The sequence below is a fragment of the Nicotiana tomentosiformis genome, chromosome 3, assembly GCF_000390325.3.
Source record: "Nicotiana tomentosiformis chromosome 3, ASM39032v3, whole genome shotgun sequence".
In the NCBI taxonomy this organism is placed as follows: domain Eukaryota; kingdom Viridiplantae; phylum Streptophyta; class Magnoliopsida; order Solanales; family Solanaceae; genus Nicotiana; species Nicotiana tomentosiformis.
In genome coordinates this window covers 140,509,014-140,528,797 of record NC_090814.1, presented here as the reverse complement: position 1 = coordinate 140,528,797, position 19,784 = coordinate 140,509,014, and the positions used below count along the sequence as shown (strand labels likewise).

The 19,784-nt window shown below is 42.2% G+C and overlaps 2 protein-coding genes across 2 annotated transcripts; both read right to left on the bottom strand.

The window, feature by feature from the left end:
• Positions 1 to 441: 441 nt before the first annotated feature.
• On the bottom strand, positions 442 to 1,074 carry LOC138908582 (uncharacterized). The gene is made up of 2 exons (XM_070199259.1): positions 846 to 1,074; positions 442 to 797 (listed from the first exon to the last, which is right to left on the bottom strand). Exons 1-2 carry the CDS (start codon positions 1,072 to 1,074, stop codon positions 442 to 444), a joined length of 585 nt encoding a protein of 194 aa, XP_070055360.1.
• Positions 1,075 to 1,275: 201 nt separating this feature from the next.
• On the bottom strand, positions 1,276 to 1,791 carry LOC138908581 (uncharacterized). The gene has a single exon (XM_070199258.1). The coding sequence runs from the start codon at positions 1,789 to 1,791 to the stop codon at positions 1,276 to 1,278; it is 516 nt and encodes a 171-aa protein (XP_070055359.1).
• Positions 1,792 to 19,784: the final 17,993 nt, after the last annotated feature.

Genomic DNA, 19,784 nt, shown 5'->3' with positions numbered 1-19,784 from the left:
CACCCTAGCACCCTGCAATTGGTCAAATAGATCATCAATACGTGGCAACGGGTACTTATTCTTTATAGTGACTTTGTTCAATTGGCGGTAATCAATACACATTCGCATCGTTCCATCTTTCTTCTTCACAAATAATACTGGTGCACCCCAAGACGATACACTCGGTCTGACGAACCCTTTGGCTAGCAATTCCTCAAGCTGTTCTTTTAACTCCTTCAATTCTTTTGGAGTTATGCGATACGGTGGGATAGATAGAGGCTGAGTATCTGGAGCTAAGTCAATACGGAAATCAATATCACGATCTGGTGACATGCCTGGAAGATCTGAAGGAAATACATCGGAGAAATCCCAGACTACAAGCACTGAATCAATCATCAGAGTCTTTGCAGTAGTGACCCGAACATAGGCTAGATTAGCCAAACAACCCTTCTCGACCATGTGTCAAGCTTTTAGAAAAGAAATAACCTGATTAGATGCGCTGACAGATGAACCCTTCCACTCAAACCTAGGTAATTCCGGCATTTCCAAAGTAACAATCTTAGCATGACAATCTAGGACGACATGATATAGGGATAGCCAGTCCATACCCAGGATGATCTCAAAGTTGGTCATATCAAGCAGCAAAGAATCTGCTCTAGTTTCATAACCATAGAATGTAACATTGCAAGACCGATAGATTCGGTCCACAATAACAACATTTCCCACAAGAGTGGACATATAAATAAGAATACCCAAGGACTCACGAGGAACACCGAGGAAATGAGAAAATAGAGATGACACATAAGAATATGTAGACCCTGGATCAAATAATACGGAGGCATATTTGCCGCAAACAGAAATAATACCTGTGATCACGGCATTTGAGGCCTCTGCATCTGGTTTGGCCGGAAAAACATAGAACCGAGCTGGAGAGCCAACTAGTTGGCCTCCACCTGGCTGGCCTCCACCTCTAGGACGACCCCTACCCACCTTCCCTCCACCTCTAGGTGGCCGGACGCCTGGTGGAGCAACTGGTGCGGTAATCATAGGCGGCTGCACTGGTCTACCCTGATGCCTGGGGCAGAATCTCCGCATGTGACTGAAATCCTTGCACTCGTAACAACCTCTTGGTACGATAGGATGTTGACTAGAAGTCTGGACCTAGTAACCTGAATACCCACTGGAAGAACCCTGAATAGCTGGTGGGTGATAAGAACTCTCTGGCATAGCACTGTAATAAGGTCGCACTGGGGCACCCCGAGGAGGCGGTTGTGCTGGATATGGGGGCCTGCTGGACTACCCTCTCACGAACTGACCTCTACCCCCAGACGGAGAACCTCTGAACTCCCCAGAATATTTAAACCACTTATCTCTCCTAACCTGCTCTCGGCTACGCTGACGTACACCCTCAATCCTTCGGGCTATCTCCACAACCAGTTCATAAGAAGTCCCTAACTCAACCTCTCGAGCCATAGTGGCCTGAATGCCAGTATGTAAACCCGCAACAAACCTCCGCACTCTCTCTGCATCAGTAGGGAGTATCATAAGTGCATGGCAAGATAACTCAGAGAACCTCACCTCATAATCGGTTACCAACATCTGACCTTGTTGGAGCTGCTCAAACTGAAACCGCAACTCTTCCCTCTGGAAGGGTGGAATGTACCTATCCAGGAAAATACAGGTGAACATGTCCCAAGTCATGGGAGGAGAATCTGCTGGTCTACCAAGAAGATAAGACTGCCACCATCTACGGGCTCTAACCTCCAACTGAAAAGTAGCGAAGTCTACCCCATGAGATTCCAATATCCTCATGTTGTGCAGTCTATCCTTGCATCGATCAACGAAGTCCTGGGTATCCTCATGTCGCTCTCCCCAAAAGACAGGAGGATGTAGTCTAGTTCATCTGTCCAATAGCTTCTGCGGCTTGACGGCCACAGCTGGTCTGGACTCAGGCGTAGCTGCTGCCACTTGCTGGGCTCCACCCACGGGTAGTGTACCCTGGGTCTGATATACAACAGATGCCTACCCATAATTTTGTGCGGTAGGGTTCTGTGCTCTCCTGCCCGCCTGAGATGTGGCTAGGTCTGCCAGAAATAAATCGGCCTGAGTCATAGTGTCCATGAATCATAGCATACAACCCATGACCTCCTGGAATCCTAGTGCAGACCTGAAATCCACCGGAGCTAGCTCTGCCACGGGCACCTCGCCATGTTCCTTAATAATGGGATCCTCTACTGGACCCAGTAGTGGCATAACTGGAACAATTCAGGGATGTCCTCATCCCCTACAACGGGTTGGATCCCTCCCTCAGCCTCGGCCTATAACAACAGGGGGAGCAGCTCTTCCCTGGCCTGGAACCTCATTAGAGCGTGTTCTCACCATGTGTGAGAGAATAATAGAAAGATATTTAGTATTACATCATTTGCACAATGGGAGATGAATAAAGGTAGTTTCCTAACACCCAATAGCCTCTCGAAGATAAGTACAAACATCTCTGTACCAATCTGCAAGACTCTATTAGGCCTGCTCATAACTTGTGAGACCTACGTGAACCTAGTGCTCTGATACCATGTTGTCACGACCCAATTTCGTATAGGTCGTGATGGTGCCCAACATCACAACTAATCAAGCCAACTAATGATTTAAACATATATTTATTTCTTTAAAAATTATCCGAGTAATTAAACTTTTCTTACTTGCAAGAATTAAGATAAATATGAAAGATCTAATAAATTAAAACCAAGATAAATAATAAAGACCAAAATTCTACTAGTGTGTGTGCCAAGACCTGGTGTCACAAGTGTATAAGCATCTAGTAGACTATACAAAAGTTTCTAAATACTGTTTGAAATAAAATAGATAGAATACAAATACAAGAAGAGGCACTAGTGAAAGACCGCTCACCACTAAGCCTCTGGTAACGGGGGTACGCATCGGTGGGTCCTCCTATAGCACCTGTCTTAGGTCCTGCACAAAAAGTGCAGCAAGCGTAGCATGAGTACGTAAACAACGTGTAGCTAATAAGTATCAAGCCTAATCTCGAAGAAGTAGTGACGAGAGGTCGACTTTGACACTCACTATGGGTCACTAAATTTTTAAAAATAAAAACATTTAATTAAACAGGATTTATATGAACAATAATAATTTCCTTAACAAGCAGAAATAATTAATTCTTCAATTTCAACAATTTCCAATTTATCAATCAGCTTCACAAGCTGCAATAAAATGTCAAAGTATCGTGTAATTATTACTATTAAGCACGATTTTTTTCAAGGTTGTACGGCCCGATCCAGAGTGTCGTGTACACTGCCGAAGGACGTGCGGCACGATCCATAAATGCATCTATACTGCCGAGGCATTCGCCCCGCTCCATAAGAAAGGAAGACATTTTCTTATAAACCTCCGGAATGAGAAGTTACAATAAGGCTAACACATAAGGATGTACAATTTCTATTAACAATTAAATAAGTTGCATCAAATTCAAGTATGTGAAATTTCCGTCTTTTACTATTTCCTCCAATGATTCACAATATAATTCCAGTATTTTAATTAAATAAAAGATGTATTTATCACAAGTAATTCATTATTTGAGTCCAAAACTACCTCGACATGGCATAATTAGTAGCTACTCACAGACTCTCGTTACCTCATGCGTACGTAATCCCCACAATTAGCAATAATATTTAATTTAAATCACCTATGGAGTAAATTTCCTCTTACAAGGTTAGACAAGAGACATACCTTATCTCAAGGTCCACTTCCCAATCTCAATGTCGCGTTAAAATCTCAATTCAACACCAAAAATATGAAACTACCTAAAAGTTATATAAAATAATTAATACATTCTCAATAAGTCAAAATTAGGCTATTAAATAAATTATCCGACCCAAAATGGTAAAATTTCTAAAATTCATCTAGGGCCCATGTGTCCGGATTGCAGAAATTTTCACAGGAAAACGTTACCCATAATATCAAGAACCCAAATATACAATTTCCATCCAATTCCATAACCATTTTCGTGGTTAAAATCCCATTTTATACAAATCTAGATTTTTCCCCTAAACTCTTGATTTCCACAATTTACAGGTTATAATCTACCTATAATCTATGAATTGAACTCAAAGTGTGTAGAATTAACTTACCTTCAAGTTACTGGTTGAAATCCCTTCTCAAAAAGCTCCAAAATCGCCCAAAAATGGAGGAAATACGGGCTAAAAATGACTGAGCCTCGCCCATTTTTAACATTCTGTCCAACAACATTTTTGCACCTGCGGAGGGTAGCTGCACCTGCGGTTTTGCACCTGCAAAAAATGCCTCGCAGGTGCGAGCTTCCCTCACTTGGCCAAGCTCCACATCTGCGACCTAAGGACCGCTCTTGCTGGTCCGCTTCTGCGCGATTCTCCTCATTCATCGCACTTGCACGCTCGCAGGTGCGCCAAGTACATCACTTCTACGGCTCATGCCTGCCTCCCCCTTTTTTTGCATCTGAGGCTTGGGGCTCGCTTCTACGAGCTCACACTTGTGGCTGCCCAAGCGCATGTGCGGTTGCAGCAGAAGCTGGAAGCTTCAGCTGCTGCTCTAAAGTCAAAAATTGATCCGAGCCTCATCTGGTTAACACCCGAGGACCCCGGGGCCCCACCAGAGCATACCAACAAGTTTAAAATCATAAAACAGACTCGCTCGAACCCTCAAAACATGTAAAACAACATCAAAACTAAGAATCTGTAATGACTCGATCGGTCATTTTGAGAGTAATAGTCTCGATCCCCTATTTACTGCTTCTCCCATATTTATTTCTTCTATTGTGACTTGCCGAGAGGTTTCGTTTTGGTTTTTGGAGTGTTATGGGATACTTAGTCCCTAACTAGAGATTTAAGCCTTAGAATTTGGACCGTAGTCGGAATTGTGTGAAGACGACTCTGAAATGTAGTTCTGTTAGTTCCGTTAGGTGATTTTGGACTTAGAGGCGTGTCTGTATTGTGTTTTGGAGGTCCGTAGCTTATTTAGGCTTGAAATGTCGAAAGTCAAAATTTGGAGATTTGGACCGGTAGTGAAAATTTTGATATCGGAGTCGGATTCCGATTCCTGAAGTTGGAGTTGGTCCGTAATGTTGAATATGACTTCTGTGCAAAATTTGGAGTCAATCAGACGTGGTTTGATAGGTTTTGGCATCGGTTGTGGAAATTTGAAGTTTCAAGTTCATTAAGTTTGAATTGGAGGGTTATATGTGATTTTTGCGTTGTTTGATGTGATTTGAGGGCTCGACTTAGTTTGTATGGTAATTTAGGACTGGTTGGTATATTTGGTTGAGGTCCCGGGGGCTTCAGGTGTGTTTCGGATGCTCAACGAGCCATTTCGGACTCGAGGAAGATAGCAGATTTTTTGGAGTTTTGTTGCAGACTTTTTCTTCATCGCGTTCGTGAGGGAGGACTCGCGATTGTGTAAGGCAATCTGAGAGGCTAGACAAAGTTGTTCTTCGCATTCGCGAATTGAGGACGCGATCGCCTAGGATTAGCTGGGCAGAGGAAGTTTTGTTCTTTACGTTCACGGGCAGAAGGATGCAAACGCATAGTGGTGTGAAGTAGTGCTTCACGAACGCGTGGCCAAGGTCGCATTCACGTAGAGTTAAGGAGGCTAAAGCTAGGCCACGCGCTTTGCTCATCACGAATGCGTGAGGACGTTCGCGATTGCGTGAGTCTGAGAGCCAGAGCATCGCGTTGTTCTTCACGATTGCGAGGCTATTTCCGCAATCACGATTAAGGAAATGTCTGGGCAGTATTAAAGTTTCCAAAAATGGGGGGTTTTCCATTTTATCAAAAACTTGAGTTGGGAGCTCGGATTTTGGACGAGAGTTTGAGGGATTTTCAAAGATATCGATTGGGTAACGATTCCTAACTCTTTTATGGTTATATTCCACTAATCTATGGTTGATTTCATCATTTAATTTTGGATTTTGGGGTTGAAATTGTAAAACGTTTGGAAGAACTTCTTCAACATAGATTTCGAGTTTTGAAAGGGGATTTGTGGTCGAATTTGAATAATTTATATATGGTCAGACTCGTGAGTGAATGGGTGTTCATATTTTGTGACTTTTACCTGATTTCGAGATGTGGGCCCTGGTCGACTTTGTAGGACGGATTTCGGAATTTTTGTTAAAATCTTGATTTCAATATTTCATTAATTAGATTAGTCTATTCTAGTTGTATTTATGATATGTAATTGTTTTTGGCTAGATTTGGGCCATTGTTACCAATTGATTGAGCTTGGTTCGAGGTAAGTGGCTTGCCTAACCTTGTGTGGGGGAAATTCCCTTACGATTTGGTACTGTTTTGATATGTGAGCATCGTGTACGTGAGGTGATGAGTACGTACACGGGCTATTTGTTGTAAAACTCTGTTCTCCACTAAGTAATAACATGTTTCTCCTTATTTGAGCTACACTAGCATATGTAACTATCCTGTTTAGTTTAGAATAGCATGCCTACGTGTCTTAACTGCCTATCTGAACTCTGTGCAACATGTTTAGTGAAATTTCCTATTTTTCCTTGACTTGAACTAAGTGTTAATTGTAGGTTTTCAAGTTGTAACTATTATTTCCGTTGGTTGAGCTGCATATTTACTTTGGGACTACAGAACGGTATTCCGGGGGATCCCTCTGTACTGCATATTTACTTTGGAACTACTGAACGGTATTCCGGGAGATCCCCCTGTACTGCATATTTACTTTGGGACTACGGAACGGTATTCCGGGAGATCCCCATGTACTGCATATTTACTTTGGGACTACGGGATGGTATTCCGGGAGATCCCCCTGTACTGCACATTTACGTATGGGACTACGAGACGGTATCTCGGGAAAACCCCTATTGTTATTTCTGTGTACTGAGTTGTTGTCTTCTATGATTTCATACTTGTTAAATTCCAGTCTTCATTTTACTGCGGTATTTCATTCTATCTTGTGTTATTATATATATACTAGTAGGGCCTGACCTGACCTCGTCACTACTCGACCGAGGTTAGGCTTGGCACTTACTGGGTACTGATTGTGGTGTACTCATGCTACTATCTGCACATGTTTTTCGTGTGCAGATCCAGATGCTCCTTATCAGCTGCACTATCAGTGAGCCGGGACAACTTTGGAGACTTCAAGGTATCTCTGCCGCGTCCGCAGACCTCAGAGTCCCCTTCTATTATTCCCCATCTCCATTATCTTCTGTATTTTCTTTTGATAGACTCTGGTGTATAGAGACACTAGATTTTCCTTCTGTAGCTTGTGATTCGCGATGTTTCGGGTTTTGGGATTTTTTGTGTATTTTTGAATAGTTGGTTATTGTACATGCCAAGTGGCATGGTATCCAGTTATGCTGTTTTTGCTAAAGTTAGTTGTTGAATTTATGTTTTCATTTCATTATTACGCAAATGTTAGGCTTACCTAGTCGTAGAGACTAGCTGCCGTCACGACGTCATACGAAGGGGAAATTGGGTCGTGATAATTTGGTATCAGCCGGTTTATTAGAGTCTCGCGGATTGGTACGGAGACGTCTGTACTTATCTTCGGGAGGCTATGGAACTGTTAGGAAAATTTCACTACTTTGATTCCTTGTCGTGCCAAAAAAAAATAAAAAAAAATTGTTGACTTCAAAAATTCTAAACTTCTGTATTCTATTCTCTCACAGATGGTGAGGACACGTACAGGTGGATTTGATGACCAGGAACCCGCGACCCCTGCTAGAGCCGCGAGAGGACGGGGTCGGGGTAGAGGTCGATGACATCCACATGGTGCAGCCAGAGCACCTGCACGAGCTGCTACAGAGGAGCCCTCAGTAGTTCCAGTTAGAGGGCAGACACCTGAGGTACCTGTTTCTGCACCAGCCCTCCAAGAGACTTTAGCCCAGTTTCTAAGCATGTTCATCACCTTAGATCAGGCTTTATTGATTCCACTTGCTCCTGCCATATCTCAGGCTGGGGGAGGAGTACAAACTCCCGTCGCCAATACTCCAGAGTAGTGGGCTCAGGTCGACCAAGTTCCAGAGATTGTAACAATGCAGCCGGTAGCTCCAGATCAGCCCGAGGTTAGGGCGGCAGCTTCTGAGGTGGAGCAGCTCAAACTTGAGAGGTACAAGAAGTACCACCACCTACCTTCAACGTATTGTCTACAGATGATGCTCAGGGTTTTCTGGAGGAGTGTCATCGTATTCTCCGTACTATGGGCGTAGCAGAGATGAGTGGAGTTTCTTTTACCACCTTCCAGCTTAGAGGAGAAGCCTATCAGTGGTGGCGTGCTTCTTAGTTGAGTAGTCCGGATGAGGCAGCTTCACTTACATGGACTCAGTTCTCGGACATGTTGTTGAGAGAGTATGTCCCTCAGAGCCTCAGAGACTCATGGCGCGCGGAGCTTGATCAGTTGCGCCAGGGTGCTAGGACTGTGTTAGAGTATGTAGTCCACTTCAGTGATTGGGCCCGACATGCACTGGCCTTGGCTGACACAGTTCGAGAGAGGGTTCGACGGTTTATTTAGGGACTCCACCCCAGCATCCGGATTAGTATGGCCAGTGAGTTGGAGATGGATATTTCTTATCAGCAGGTTGTGAGTATTGCTAGGAGATTGGAGGGCATGCTTTCCCGGGACAGAGAGGAGAGAGAGGCCAAGAGGTCTCGAGAGACTGGTTATTATTCTGGTTCTCGTGCCCTAGCAGCTCGCGATGGTAGGGGTTATATGAGTCATTTCATTCATTCAGCTCTTCCAGCCGCCAGTGGTGTTCCAGCTCCTTCTAGGCCCCAGGAGCCTTATTATGCACCTCCAGTATCTAGTGTGCCTCCTGCACGGGGTGTTCCTAGCGGCCAGTCCAGCAGATCTGGCCCGAGCTAGTTACAGATGCCACGCCCTCCCAGAGCTTATTTTGAGTGTGGCGACACTCGCCATATGGTGAGGGATTGCCCCAGATTTAGGAGGGGTGCACCTCTATAGACTTCTTAGCCACAGCGTGCTCCACCGAGTCCTCAGGCTATGATTACATCACCAGCTGCCACCCCACCTGCTCAGCCAGCCCAAGGTGGAGGTCGGGGAGGTCGAGGTTGCCCTAGAGGGGGAGGCCAGGCCAGATATTATGCCCTTCCTGCTTGCACAGAGGCAGTTGCTTCCGACTCTGTCATTAAAGGTATTATTCCAGTCTGTCATAGAGATGCGTCGGTATTATTTGACCCAGGCTCTACATATTCCTGTGTGTCCTCTTATTTTGTCCCGTATTTGGGCGTATCTTGGGGTTCTTTGAGTTCCCCTGTTTTTGTGTCTACTCCTGTGGGAGATTCTCTTGTTGTGGACCACGTATATCGGTCGTGTTTGATTGCTCTTAATGGTTTTGAGACCATAGCTGATTTATTATTGCTCAGCATGGTGGAGTTTTATATTATTTTGGGCATGGACTAGTTGTCGCCCCATTATGCTATTCTTGATTGTCACGCTAAGACCGTGACGCTGGCTATGCCAGGTTTACCGCGATTAGAGTGGAGAGGTACCTTAAAGTATACTCCCAGCAGAGTTATTTCATTTCTTAAAGCTCAACGAATGGTTGAGAAAGGCTGTGACGCGTATCTAGCTTATGTGAGAGATGTCAGTATTGATACCCCTACATTTGAGTCAGTTCCAGTAGTGAGGGACTTTCCATATGTGTTCCCAGCTGATCTTCCGGGCATGCCACACGACAGCGATATTGATTTCGGTATTGATTTGTTGCCTGACACTCAGCCCATCTCTATTCCTCCATATCGTATGGTTCCTCTTGAATTGAAGGAGTTGAAGGAGTAGTTACATGAGTTGCTTGATAAGGGCTTCATTCGGCCCAGTGTGTCACCTTGGGGTGCTCCTGTCTTATTTATGAAAAAGAAGGATATTTCTATGCGGATGTGTATTGATTACCGCCAGTTGAACAAAGTCACAGTGAAGAACCGGTATCCTTTGCCTCGTATTGATGACCTATTTGATCAATTACAGGGTGCCAGAGTGTTTTCCAAGATTGACTTGCGTTCAGGTTAACATCAGTTGAAGATTCGGGAGCCAGATATCCCGAAGACTGCTTTCATGACTTGGTATGGTCACTATGAGTTTCTTGTTATGTCTCTTGGGCTGACTAATGCCCCAGTAACTTTTATGCACTTGATGCACAGTGTGTTCCGGCCCTATATTGACTCCTTCGTCATTGTGTTCATTGACGACATTCTGGTGTACTCCCGGGCTCGGGAAGATCATGAGCAGCACCTGAGGACTATGCTCCAGACTTTGAGAGAAAAGAAATTATATGCAAAATTTTCAAAGTGAGTTTTGGCTAGACTCAGTGGCATTCTTGGGTCATATAGTATAGAGTGATGGGATCCAAGTGGATCCGAAGAAGATTGAAGCAATGTAGAGTTGACCTAGACCGTCCTCAGCTATAGAGATCCGGAGTTTTCTTGGTTTGGCAAGGTATTACCATCGATTTGTAGAGGGTTTCTCGTCTATTACAGCACCTATGACCAGGATGACCCAGAAGGGTGCTCCGTTCAAGTGGACAGAGGAATGTAAGGAGAGCTTTCAGAAGTTCAAGATAGCTTTGTCTACAGCCCCAGTATTGGTATTACCTATAGGTTCGGGGTCTTATACTGTGTATTATGATGCATCGCGGATTGGTCTCGGTGCGGTGTTGATGCAGGACGTAGGGTGATTGCCTACACGTCTAGACAGATGAAGGTGCATGAAAAGAACTATCATGTCCACGACCTTGAGTTAGCTACTATTGTTCAAGACTTGAAGATTTGGCGGCATTATTTGTATGGTGTTCCTTGTGAGATTTACACCGATCACCGGAGTTTGCAGCATCTGTTCAAGCAGGAGGATCTTAATTTGCGTCAGAGGATGTGGTTGGAGCTGCTTAAGGATTATGATATCACCATTTTGTACTACCCTGGGAAGGCCAATATGGCGGCGATTCTTTGAGTTGTTGGGCAGAGAGTTTGGGAGCTTAGCATATCTACCAGCAACAGGGAGGCCCATGGCGTTGGATGTTCAAGCCTTAGCCAGCCAATTTGTGAGATTGGATATTTCTGAGCCAAGTCGAGTATTGTCTTGTGTGGTCTCTCGGTCTTCTCTTTGTGATCATATCAGGAAGCATCAATATGATGACCCCCATCTGCTTGTCCTTAAGGACACGGTCCAGCACGGTGATGCCAAAGAGGTCACTATTGGAGATGATGGTTCATTAATGATGCAGGGTAGGCTATGTGTGCTCAATGTAGATGGTTTGAGTGAGTTGATTCTCCAGGAGGCTCACAGTTTGCGGTACTTTATTCATCCGGGTGCCGCAAAGATGTATTAGGACTTGAGACAACAATACTGGTGGATAAGGATAAAGAAGGACATAGTAGAGTATGTGGCCCGATGTCTAAATTTCCAGCAGGTGAAGTATGAGTATCAGCGGCCAGGTGGGTTGCTTCAGAAGTTGGAGATTTTGGAGTGGAAATGGGAGCGGATCACTATGGATTTCGTTGTTGGACTCCCACGGACTCAGCGGAGGTTTGATGTAGTTTGGGTGATTGTGGATACGCTGACTAAGTTGGCTCATTTCATTCCTGTGATGACTACCTATTTTTCTGAGCAGCTAGCTCGAATCTACATCCGTGAGATCGTCAGGCTTCATGGCGTACCTGTATCTATTATCTCTGACCGGGGTACGCAGTTTACATTACGATTCTGGAGAGCCGTACATCAGGAGTTGGGTACTATAGTGGAGCTGAGCACAGCATTTCACCCTCAGACGGACGGACAGTTTGAGCACACTATTCAGATACTGGAGGATATGCTCCGCGTTTGTGTGATAGATTTTGGGGGTGCTTGGGACCAGTTTTTGCCACTTGCGGAGTTTGCTTACAACAACAGTTATCAGTCTAGCATTCAGATGGTACCGTATGAGGCTCTGTATGGTAGGCGGTGTCGGTCCCCAGTGGGTTATTTCGAGCCGGGCGAGGCTAGATTATTGAGTACAAACTGGTTCAAGATACCCTATATAAGGTGAAGGTGATTCAGGATCAAATTCGCACAGCCCGGTACAGACAAAAGAGCTATGCGGACCGGAAGGTTTGCGATGTTGCATTCATGGTTGGAGAGCGGGTCCTGCTTTGGGTTTCTCCTATGAAGGGCGTTATGTGGTTCAGAAAGAATGGCAAGCTGAGCCCACGGTTTATTGGTCCCTTTGAGGTGTTGCGGCAAGTTGGGGAAGTTGCTTACGAGCTTGCCTTACCTCACAGCCTAGTAGGAGTTCATCTATTATTTCATGTTTCGATGCTTCGGAAGTATCACGACGATCCATCTCATGTGTTGGATTTTAGCTCAGTCCAATTGGACAAGGATTTATCTTATGTTGAGGCGCCAGTGGCTATTTTAGACAGGCCTGTCAGAAAGCTAAGGTCAAAGAACATTGCTTCTGTGAAGGTTCAGTGGAGGGGACAGCCGATCGAGGAGGCTACTTGGGATACCGAGCAGGATATGTGCAGCCGATATCCTCATCTTTTCACCACTTCAGGTATGTCTCTATACTCGTTCGAGGACGAATAATTATTTTAAGAGGGGGAGGATGTAACGACCCGACCGGTCGTTTTGACAGTAATAGCCCCGATCCCTTATTTAATGCTTCTCCCATATCTATTTCTGCTATTGTGACTTTCCTGGAGGTTTCGTTTTGGTTTTTGGAGTATTTTGGGACACTTAATCCCTAAATGGAGGTTTAAGCCTTAGGATTTAGACCGTAGTCGAAACTGTGTGAAGAAGACTCCAGAATGGAGTTCCGTCGGTTCTGTTAGCTCCGTTAGGTGATTTTGGACTTAGGGGCGTGTCCGGATTGTGTTTTAGAGGTCCATAGCTTATTTAGGCTTGAAATGGCGAAAGTCAAAATTTTTAAGATTTGGACTGGTAGTGGAAATTTTGATATCGGGGTCGGATTCTGATTTTGAAAGTTGGAGAAGGTTCGTAATGTTGAATATGACTTGTCTACAAAATTTGGGGTCAATCGGACGTGGTTTGATAGGTTTTGGCATCGATTGTGGAAATTTGAAGTTTCAAGTTCATTAAGTTTGAATTATAGGGTGATACGTGATTTTTGCGTTGTTTGATGTGATTTGAGGGCTCGACTTAGTTTGTATGGTAATTTAGGATTGGTTGGTATATTTGGTTGAGGTCCTGGGGGCCTCAGGTGTGTTTCGGATGCTCAACGGGCCATTTCGGACTCAAGGAAGATAGCAGATTTTTTGGAGTTTTGTTGCAGTATTTTTCTTCATCGCATTCGTGAGATAGGTCTCGTGATCGCGTAAGGCAATCTGAGAGGCCAGCCAAAGTTGTTCTTTGCGTTCGCTAATTTGAGGACGCGATCGCATAGGCTTAGGTGGGCAGAGAAAGTTTTCTTCTTCATGTTCGCAGGCAGAAGGATGCGAATGCGTAGTGGTGTGAAGTAATGCTTCGCAAACACGTGGCCAAGGTCGGGTTCCCGTAGAGTTAAAGAGGCTAAAGCTGGGCCACGCGCTTTGCTCATTGCGAACGCGTGAGTCTGAGAGCCAGAGCATCGCGTTCGCGTAGAGTTAAATTTCTGGGGCAGCTAAGTTGTTCTTCGTGATCGCGAGACTATTTCCGCGATCACGATTAAGGAAATGTCTGGGCAGTATTAAAGTTTCCAAACATGGAGATTTTTCCATTTTATCAAAAACTTGAGTTGGGAGCTCGGATTTTGGACGAGATTTTGAGGGATTTTCAAAGATATCGATTGGGTAATGATTCTTAACTCCTTTATGGTTATATTCCACTAATATATGGTTGGTTTCATCATTTAATTTCGGATTTTGTGGTTGAAATTGGGAAAAATTTGGAAGAACTTCTTCAACAAAGATTTCGAGTTTTGAAAGGGGATTTGTGGTCGGATTTGAGTAATTTGTATATGGTCAGACTTATGAGTGAATGGGTGTTCATATTTTGTGACTTTTATCCGATTCCGAGACGTGGGCCCGGGTTGACTTTTTAGGACGAATTTTGGAATTTTTGTTAAAATCTTGATTTCAATATTTCATTAATTAGATTAGTCTATTATAGTTGTATTTATGATATGTAATTGTTTTTGGCTAGATTTGGGCCATTCGGAATCGGATATTTGTGAAAAAGGCATTGTTACCGATTGATTGAGCTTGGTTCGAGGTAAGTGGCTTGCCTAACCTTGTGTGGGGGAAATCCCCTTAGGATTTGGTACTGTTTTGATATGTGAGCGTCGTGTATGTGAGGTGATGAGTAATAACATGTTTCTCCTTATTTGAGCTACACTAGCATATGTAACTATCCTGTTTAGTTTAGAATAGCATGCATACATGTGTTAACTGCCTATCTGAACTCTATGCAGCATGTTTAGTGAAATTTCTTGTTTTTCCTTGACTTGAACTTAGTCTCAATTATAGGTTTTCTTGTTGTAACTATTATTTCCGTTGGTTGAGCTGCATATTTACTTTGGGTATATGGAACGGTATTCTGGGAGATCCCTCTGTACTGCATATTTACTTTGGGACTACAGAACGGTATTCCGGGAGATCCCCTGTTCTGCATATTTACTTTGGGACTACGGAACGGTCCCCTGTACTGCATATTTACTTTGGGATTACGGAATGGTATTCCGGGAGATCCCCCCTGTACTGCACATTTACGTTTGGGACTATGAGACGGTATCTCGGGAAAACCCCTGTTGTTATCTTTGTGTACTGAGCTATTGTCTTCTATGATTTCATTCTTATCAAATTCCAGTCTTTATTTTACTGCGGTATTTCATTCTATCTTGTGTTATTATATATATACTAGTAGGTCCCGACCTGACCTAATCACTACTCGCCCGAGGTTAGGCTTGGCACTTACTGGGTACTGATTGTGGTGTACTAATGCTACTCTCTGCACATGTTTTTCGTGTGCACATCCAGATGCTCCTTATCAGCCGCACTATCAGTGAGCCGGGACAGCTTTGGAGATTTCAAGGTATATCTACCGCGTCCGCAGACCTCAGAGTCCCCTTCTACTCTTTCCCATATCCATTATCTTATATATTTTCTTTTGATAGACTCTGCTGTATAGAGACAATAGATTTTGCTTCTGTTGCTTGTGATTCACGATGTTCCAGGTATTGGAATTTTTTGTGTATTTTTGAATAGTTGGTTATTGTACATGCCAAGTGGCATGGTATCCAGTTATGTTGTTTTTTCTATAGTTAGTTGTTGAATTTATGTTTTCATTTTATTATTTTGCAAATGTTAGGCTTACCTAGTCGTAAAGACTAGGTGCCGTCACGACGTCATACGGAGGGAAAATTGGGTTGTGACAGAATCATACCCCAAACCAAATTGATTCAACTTAGAAATTTCAAATTCTTCAAACTTACACCGAACGTGCCGAAACATATTTAAACAACTTGGAATGACACAAAATTTTGCGTGCAAGTCTTACATCACTATACGGAGCTATTCCCAAGCTCGGAATTCCAAACAGACCTCAATTACTCCAAAACAAATTTAAAGAACCTTAAACCTTTAAATAGTTGATTTTCACTATTAAGCGTCGAAACGCTCCCGGTTTGTTCGAAACCCGATTCGAACATACGCCCAAGTCCAAAATTATCATACGAACCTATTGGAACCGTCAAATCCCGATTCCGGGGTCATTTTCTCAAAATATTGACCGAAGTAAAACTTGGTCTTTTAAAGCCAAACTAAGGAACCAAGTATTCCGATTTCAACCCGAACACTTCCAAATTCCGAACCAACTATCCCCACATGTCATAAATTAGTGAAAGCACATATGGAGAGTTTTATTTAGGGAAACGGGATACTAAAAGTCAAAATAACCGGTTGGGTCATTACAATTACCATAATGATGACGATTATAATTTCGTCCATAACCACGTCTACATCCATTCATACCTCCACGATGACATCATATCTTAGTTTAGACTTATGGGACGGGTTTTCACTATTGGTGGCGATCGAATTTAATTTGCATATGTGAACTTTTATTAATTGAACTCAATCAAATAAAAAGTATCAAGCAATTATAGAAAAATACATAATCAATTAAAATCTACGTATCCTTTGTGATAATTATCCCACTTTAAGATGGAAGAGATATGTGATAAAATAGAAAGGAAAAATATGTGTTCTCTCAAAAGTTTTCACTTCATGTTTCTTAATATTAACACATAGGAACATAATACTTGTTATAGGAAAAATATTTATCGTTCTTTACATCAAAAATCCTTACATTATTTGATGAACTTTCAAGAAAAACTTTTCAGTAAAGCAAGTTTGTTCATGTATGGAAACATAAATAGCAAAGTGTAAAGAAACTTGAAAACTAATTAGAAAAGGCTAACCGTGATGGCCGAATATATGCTGGCGTTGTACACCTTATACCGTCATCGTTCTTACAATATCATTTACATTAAATGACGCTACCGGTGCTAGCCGCATCTTAACAACTCAGTTGGCTAGAAGTTCATGCTGATAACGTGTTATAAATTATAACTCAAAGTAACAATATGGAACAAGAAAAAACAAGCTAAGAGATATATAGAGAAAGAGAGAAGAGATTCTTATTTCTTCTTCAATTGTGTGTATTTTCCTATCTATTACAAAGCCTTTATATAGGGATGAAAAGTGAAGAAAATATGTCATTGAATATATCATTAAATATAGAAATTATGTCATTGAATATGTCATTAAGCATTTGAGATGAATATCACGGAGAAAGAGTAGACATCCACCATAATTTGATATTTCTTATAACATTTTACCCTTTATTTATCTCTTTTCTTTTCCAAACATTTTTCATGATCAAATCCCTCGTTTCTTCCCTTCTGGAGAGAAGATTGAACCTCCTTTGATTTTCCTACATGCAGTAGTGAATTTCTCCAAAAAAAAAATCACAAGAGTTTTCATCAATTTTCATGAACATCCTATACGCAGTGTAATTTCTGTTTAAACTTTTTTTACCCGTGATTTCTTCTTCGATTTCCACTTTCTAGTCACTAGCTATTACATGATTCATGTTATTATATTGTGCCTCCTCCACTTGGTTAATTTTATTACATTTTGAATTTTATGATGCTGAACTTGAATCCTGATGTTGTCAACTATTCAATCTTTGAACCTTTTTTATTTTTATTTTTAGATCCCTTATTTCAACAAAAAAAAACTCAAAAATTTACTCCATCCTTACTACATTTTAAACAGAGGACGGAGGACCCTGCACTTCATGGCGTCATATAGAAATTATTCATGTGAGTTGGTATTAAGAACTTCATTGCTAATCGATTTAATTATTATTATCCGAGTGAGAAGGGAACAAAGTGTACTAGGCGATTACCTGATTAGATTTTGTTGCTTATTAGTTCGTTGATAATCTTTTATCACTCTCATTTGTTTCGTAATATTAGTTTTTTGCTTTAAATATTCAGGACATTTCAACAAGAGAAACACAAACTATCATATGAACAAATGAATGCAAAACAGATAACCACTAAAGCTCAGAACCATGGCTCACAGACTAATTCTCAAATTGTAACAGCAAGTTCTCTGGAGAATATGGCAGAACCAAGTGCCAGGTATACTGGTATTGATGCTGCAGCTGATGGAGATAACAATGGCAAGGACCAGATAAATGACAAATAGCACAAGCATCAAACAGTGGAAACAAACATAATTCAAGAGATCAAACATATCAGGACTGCTGACAAATCCAGTGACAATCCAAAAGACCCAGGAATCGACACAAACAATACTGCTACAATTGCTGGGGTAGCACCAGATGTAACAAAGGAAAATACTTTTGAATGGGTTCAAAGGAGTTTTGGAATGCATAAGGAAATCCTTAATGTTACGCTCAACCACTCATGCCAGGATATGCCCGCACAGACATGTATGGAATCCCCTGTGCCTAATGGAAATACAACAGGATATGTACAACTAGGGACTGAACTGAAGAGTTATGGATCAGGGAAACAAGCAATATCCAGAGTTGATGATCATAAGGAAAAGCCAATTCCATAACAGTTTCACAATACGTTACCTAACAATGCGTTGAGCAGCAACACAACTGGAAAACTACTAGCCAATGTTTAAGGACCAATAGTGGCAACCACACCACATGACAGATTCAGTGATAATGCTCCAGAACCCCAAGATGTGGTTGGGAAGGATGTTATCGTTGTATATGAACAGGACGGTACAATTATTATACCAAAGGAGTCAACTGCAGTTAATACATTGTCTATGGCTTGTGCATCAGGTACAGGATCTCCAATACAGATCCAAGTAAGTGTACCATTGAAATCTCCAAATCATGTAATGCATGGCATTATTACACACAACCAACAACCAATGGAATTTCATACTGCCTTGGTTGATAGAGAGCAACTAGAAGATGAAGGTAAAAATGAATCTATTGCTGGGAACTTCAAGGCTATTGCAAGAGAAAGAGATTTGTCACCTAGGTTGTCTACTAAACAGGGGAAGAAAGGAAAGAGGCAAAACAAATTAAAGGAACAGCTACCACCTATAAGAATACTGCCCAAAAGGGCAGCCTCCACGACTAGATGATGATTAAAACACTCATATGGAATATTAGGTCTGTTAAGACACAACAGGCCTTTCGGAGAGTTATCAACATGGAAAGGGAACATAGTTTTTTTTGTTATAGCACTTATGGAACCTTTTCAAAATCAAAGATTTATTCAAAACTACAGGAGGAGACTTGGCATGGATGTTGCCATTTCAAATGTCAATGGCAAGATATGGCTTTTTCTGGATTCAGTCGTGCAGTGAGAATTGTTAATTGACACGGAACACAACAACTTATTATCAGAGTCTGTCATCAAGATATTGATAAATATATCATGATGGCTTTCGTATATGCAAAGTGCTCAGCACTGGACAGACTAGAATTATGGGACAATTTATACTACCTTGCAAATGATATGAAACTACCATGGCTAATTGGAGGGGATTTTAATGTGCTTTTGAGTGAAGAAGAGAAAATTGGAGGGCTTCCAGTCTACCCTCCAGAATATGAAGACTTTGCCTTCTGTGTAAATTCATGTGAACTCTTTCACACTGGGTACAAAGGAAGTCCCTTCACATGGTGGAATGGGAGGCCAAATGCAGAATGCATATTTAAAAAACTGGATAGAATCTGTCAATTCCCCATTCCAATCCTTATTCCCAACTACAGAGGTCGAACATCGTATTAGAACAGGCTCAGATCATGCACCTCTGTTTATGACATGTGGTGACGCGACTACCACATTTACTAAACCATTCAAATTTATGAATTTCTGGACAAAACATACCTCTTTTAAGGAGGTGGTTCGACAGAATTGGCAGGATGACGTCATAGGTGACCCCTTATGGATGTTCAAACAGAAATTAAAAAGAGTTAAGATTGCTCTTTCAAAATGGAGTAGGCTCACTTATGGGGACATCTTTAAGCAACTAACTTTAAGGAAAGATGTGGTCAGAATAAAGAAAATGTTGTTTGAAGAAGAACCCACCGTTGAGAATAGAATTGTACTTCAGAAGGCACAATCCGAATTAAAGAGATATCTGAGCATAGATGAATAATATTGGAAACAAAAAGCAGGTATGTCCTGGTTGGCAGAAGAAGACAAAAATACTAGATTCTTTCATAACTATGTCAATGGTAAAAGGCAGAAACTCCAACTGAAGAGAATCTAGAACCATGATGGTAACTGGATTGAGTCACAAGAATGG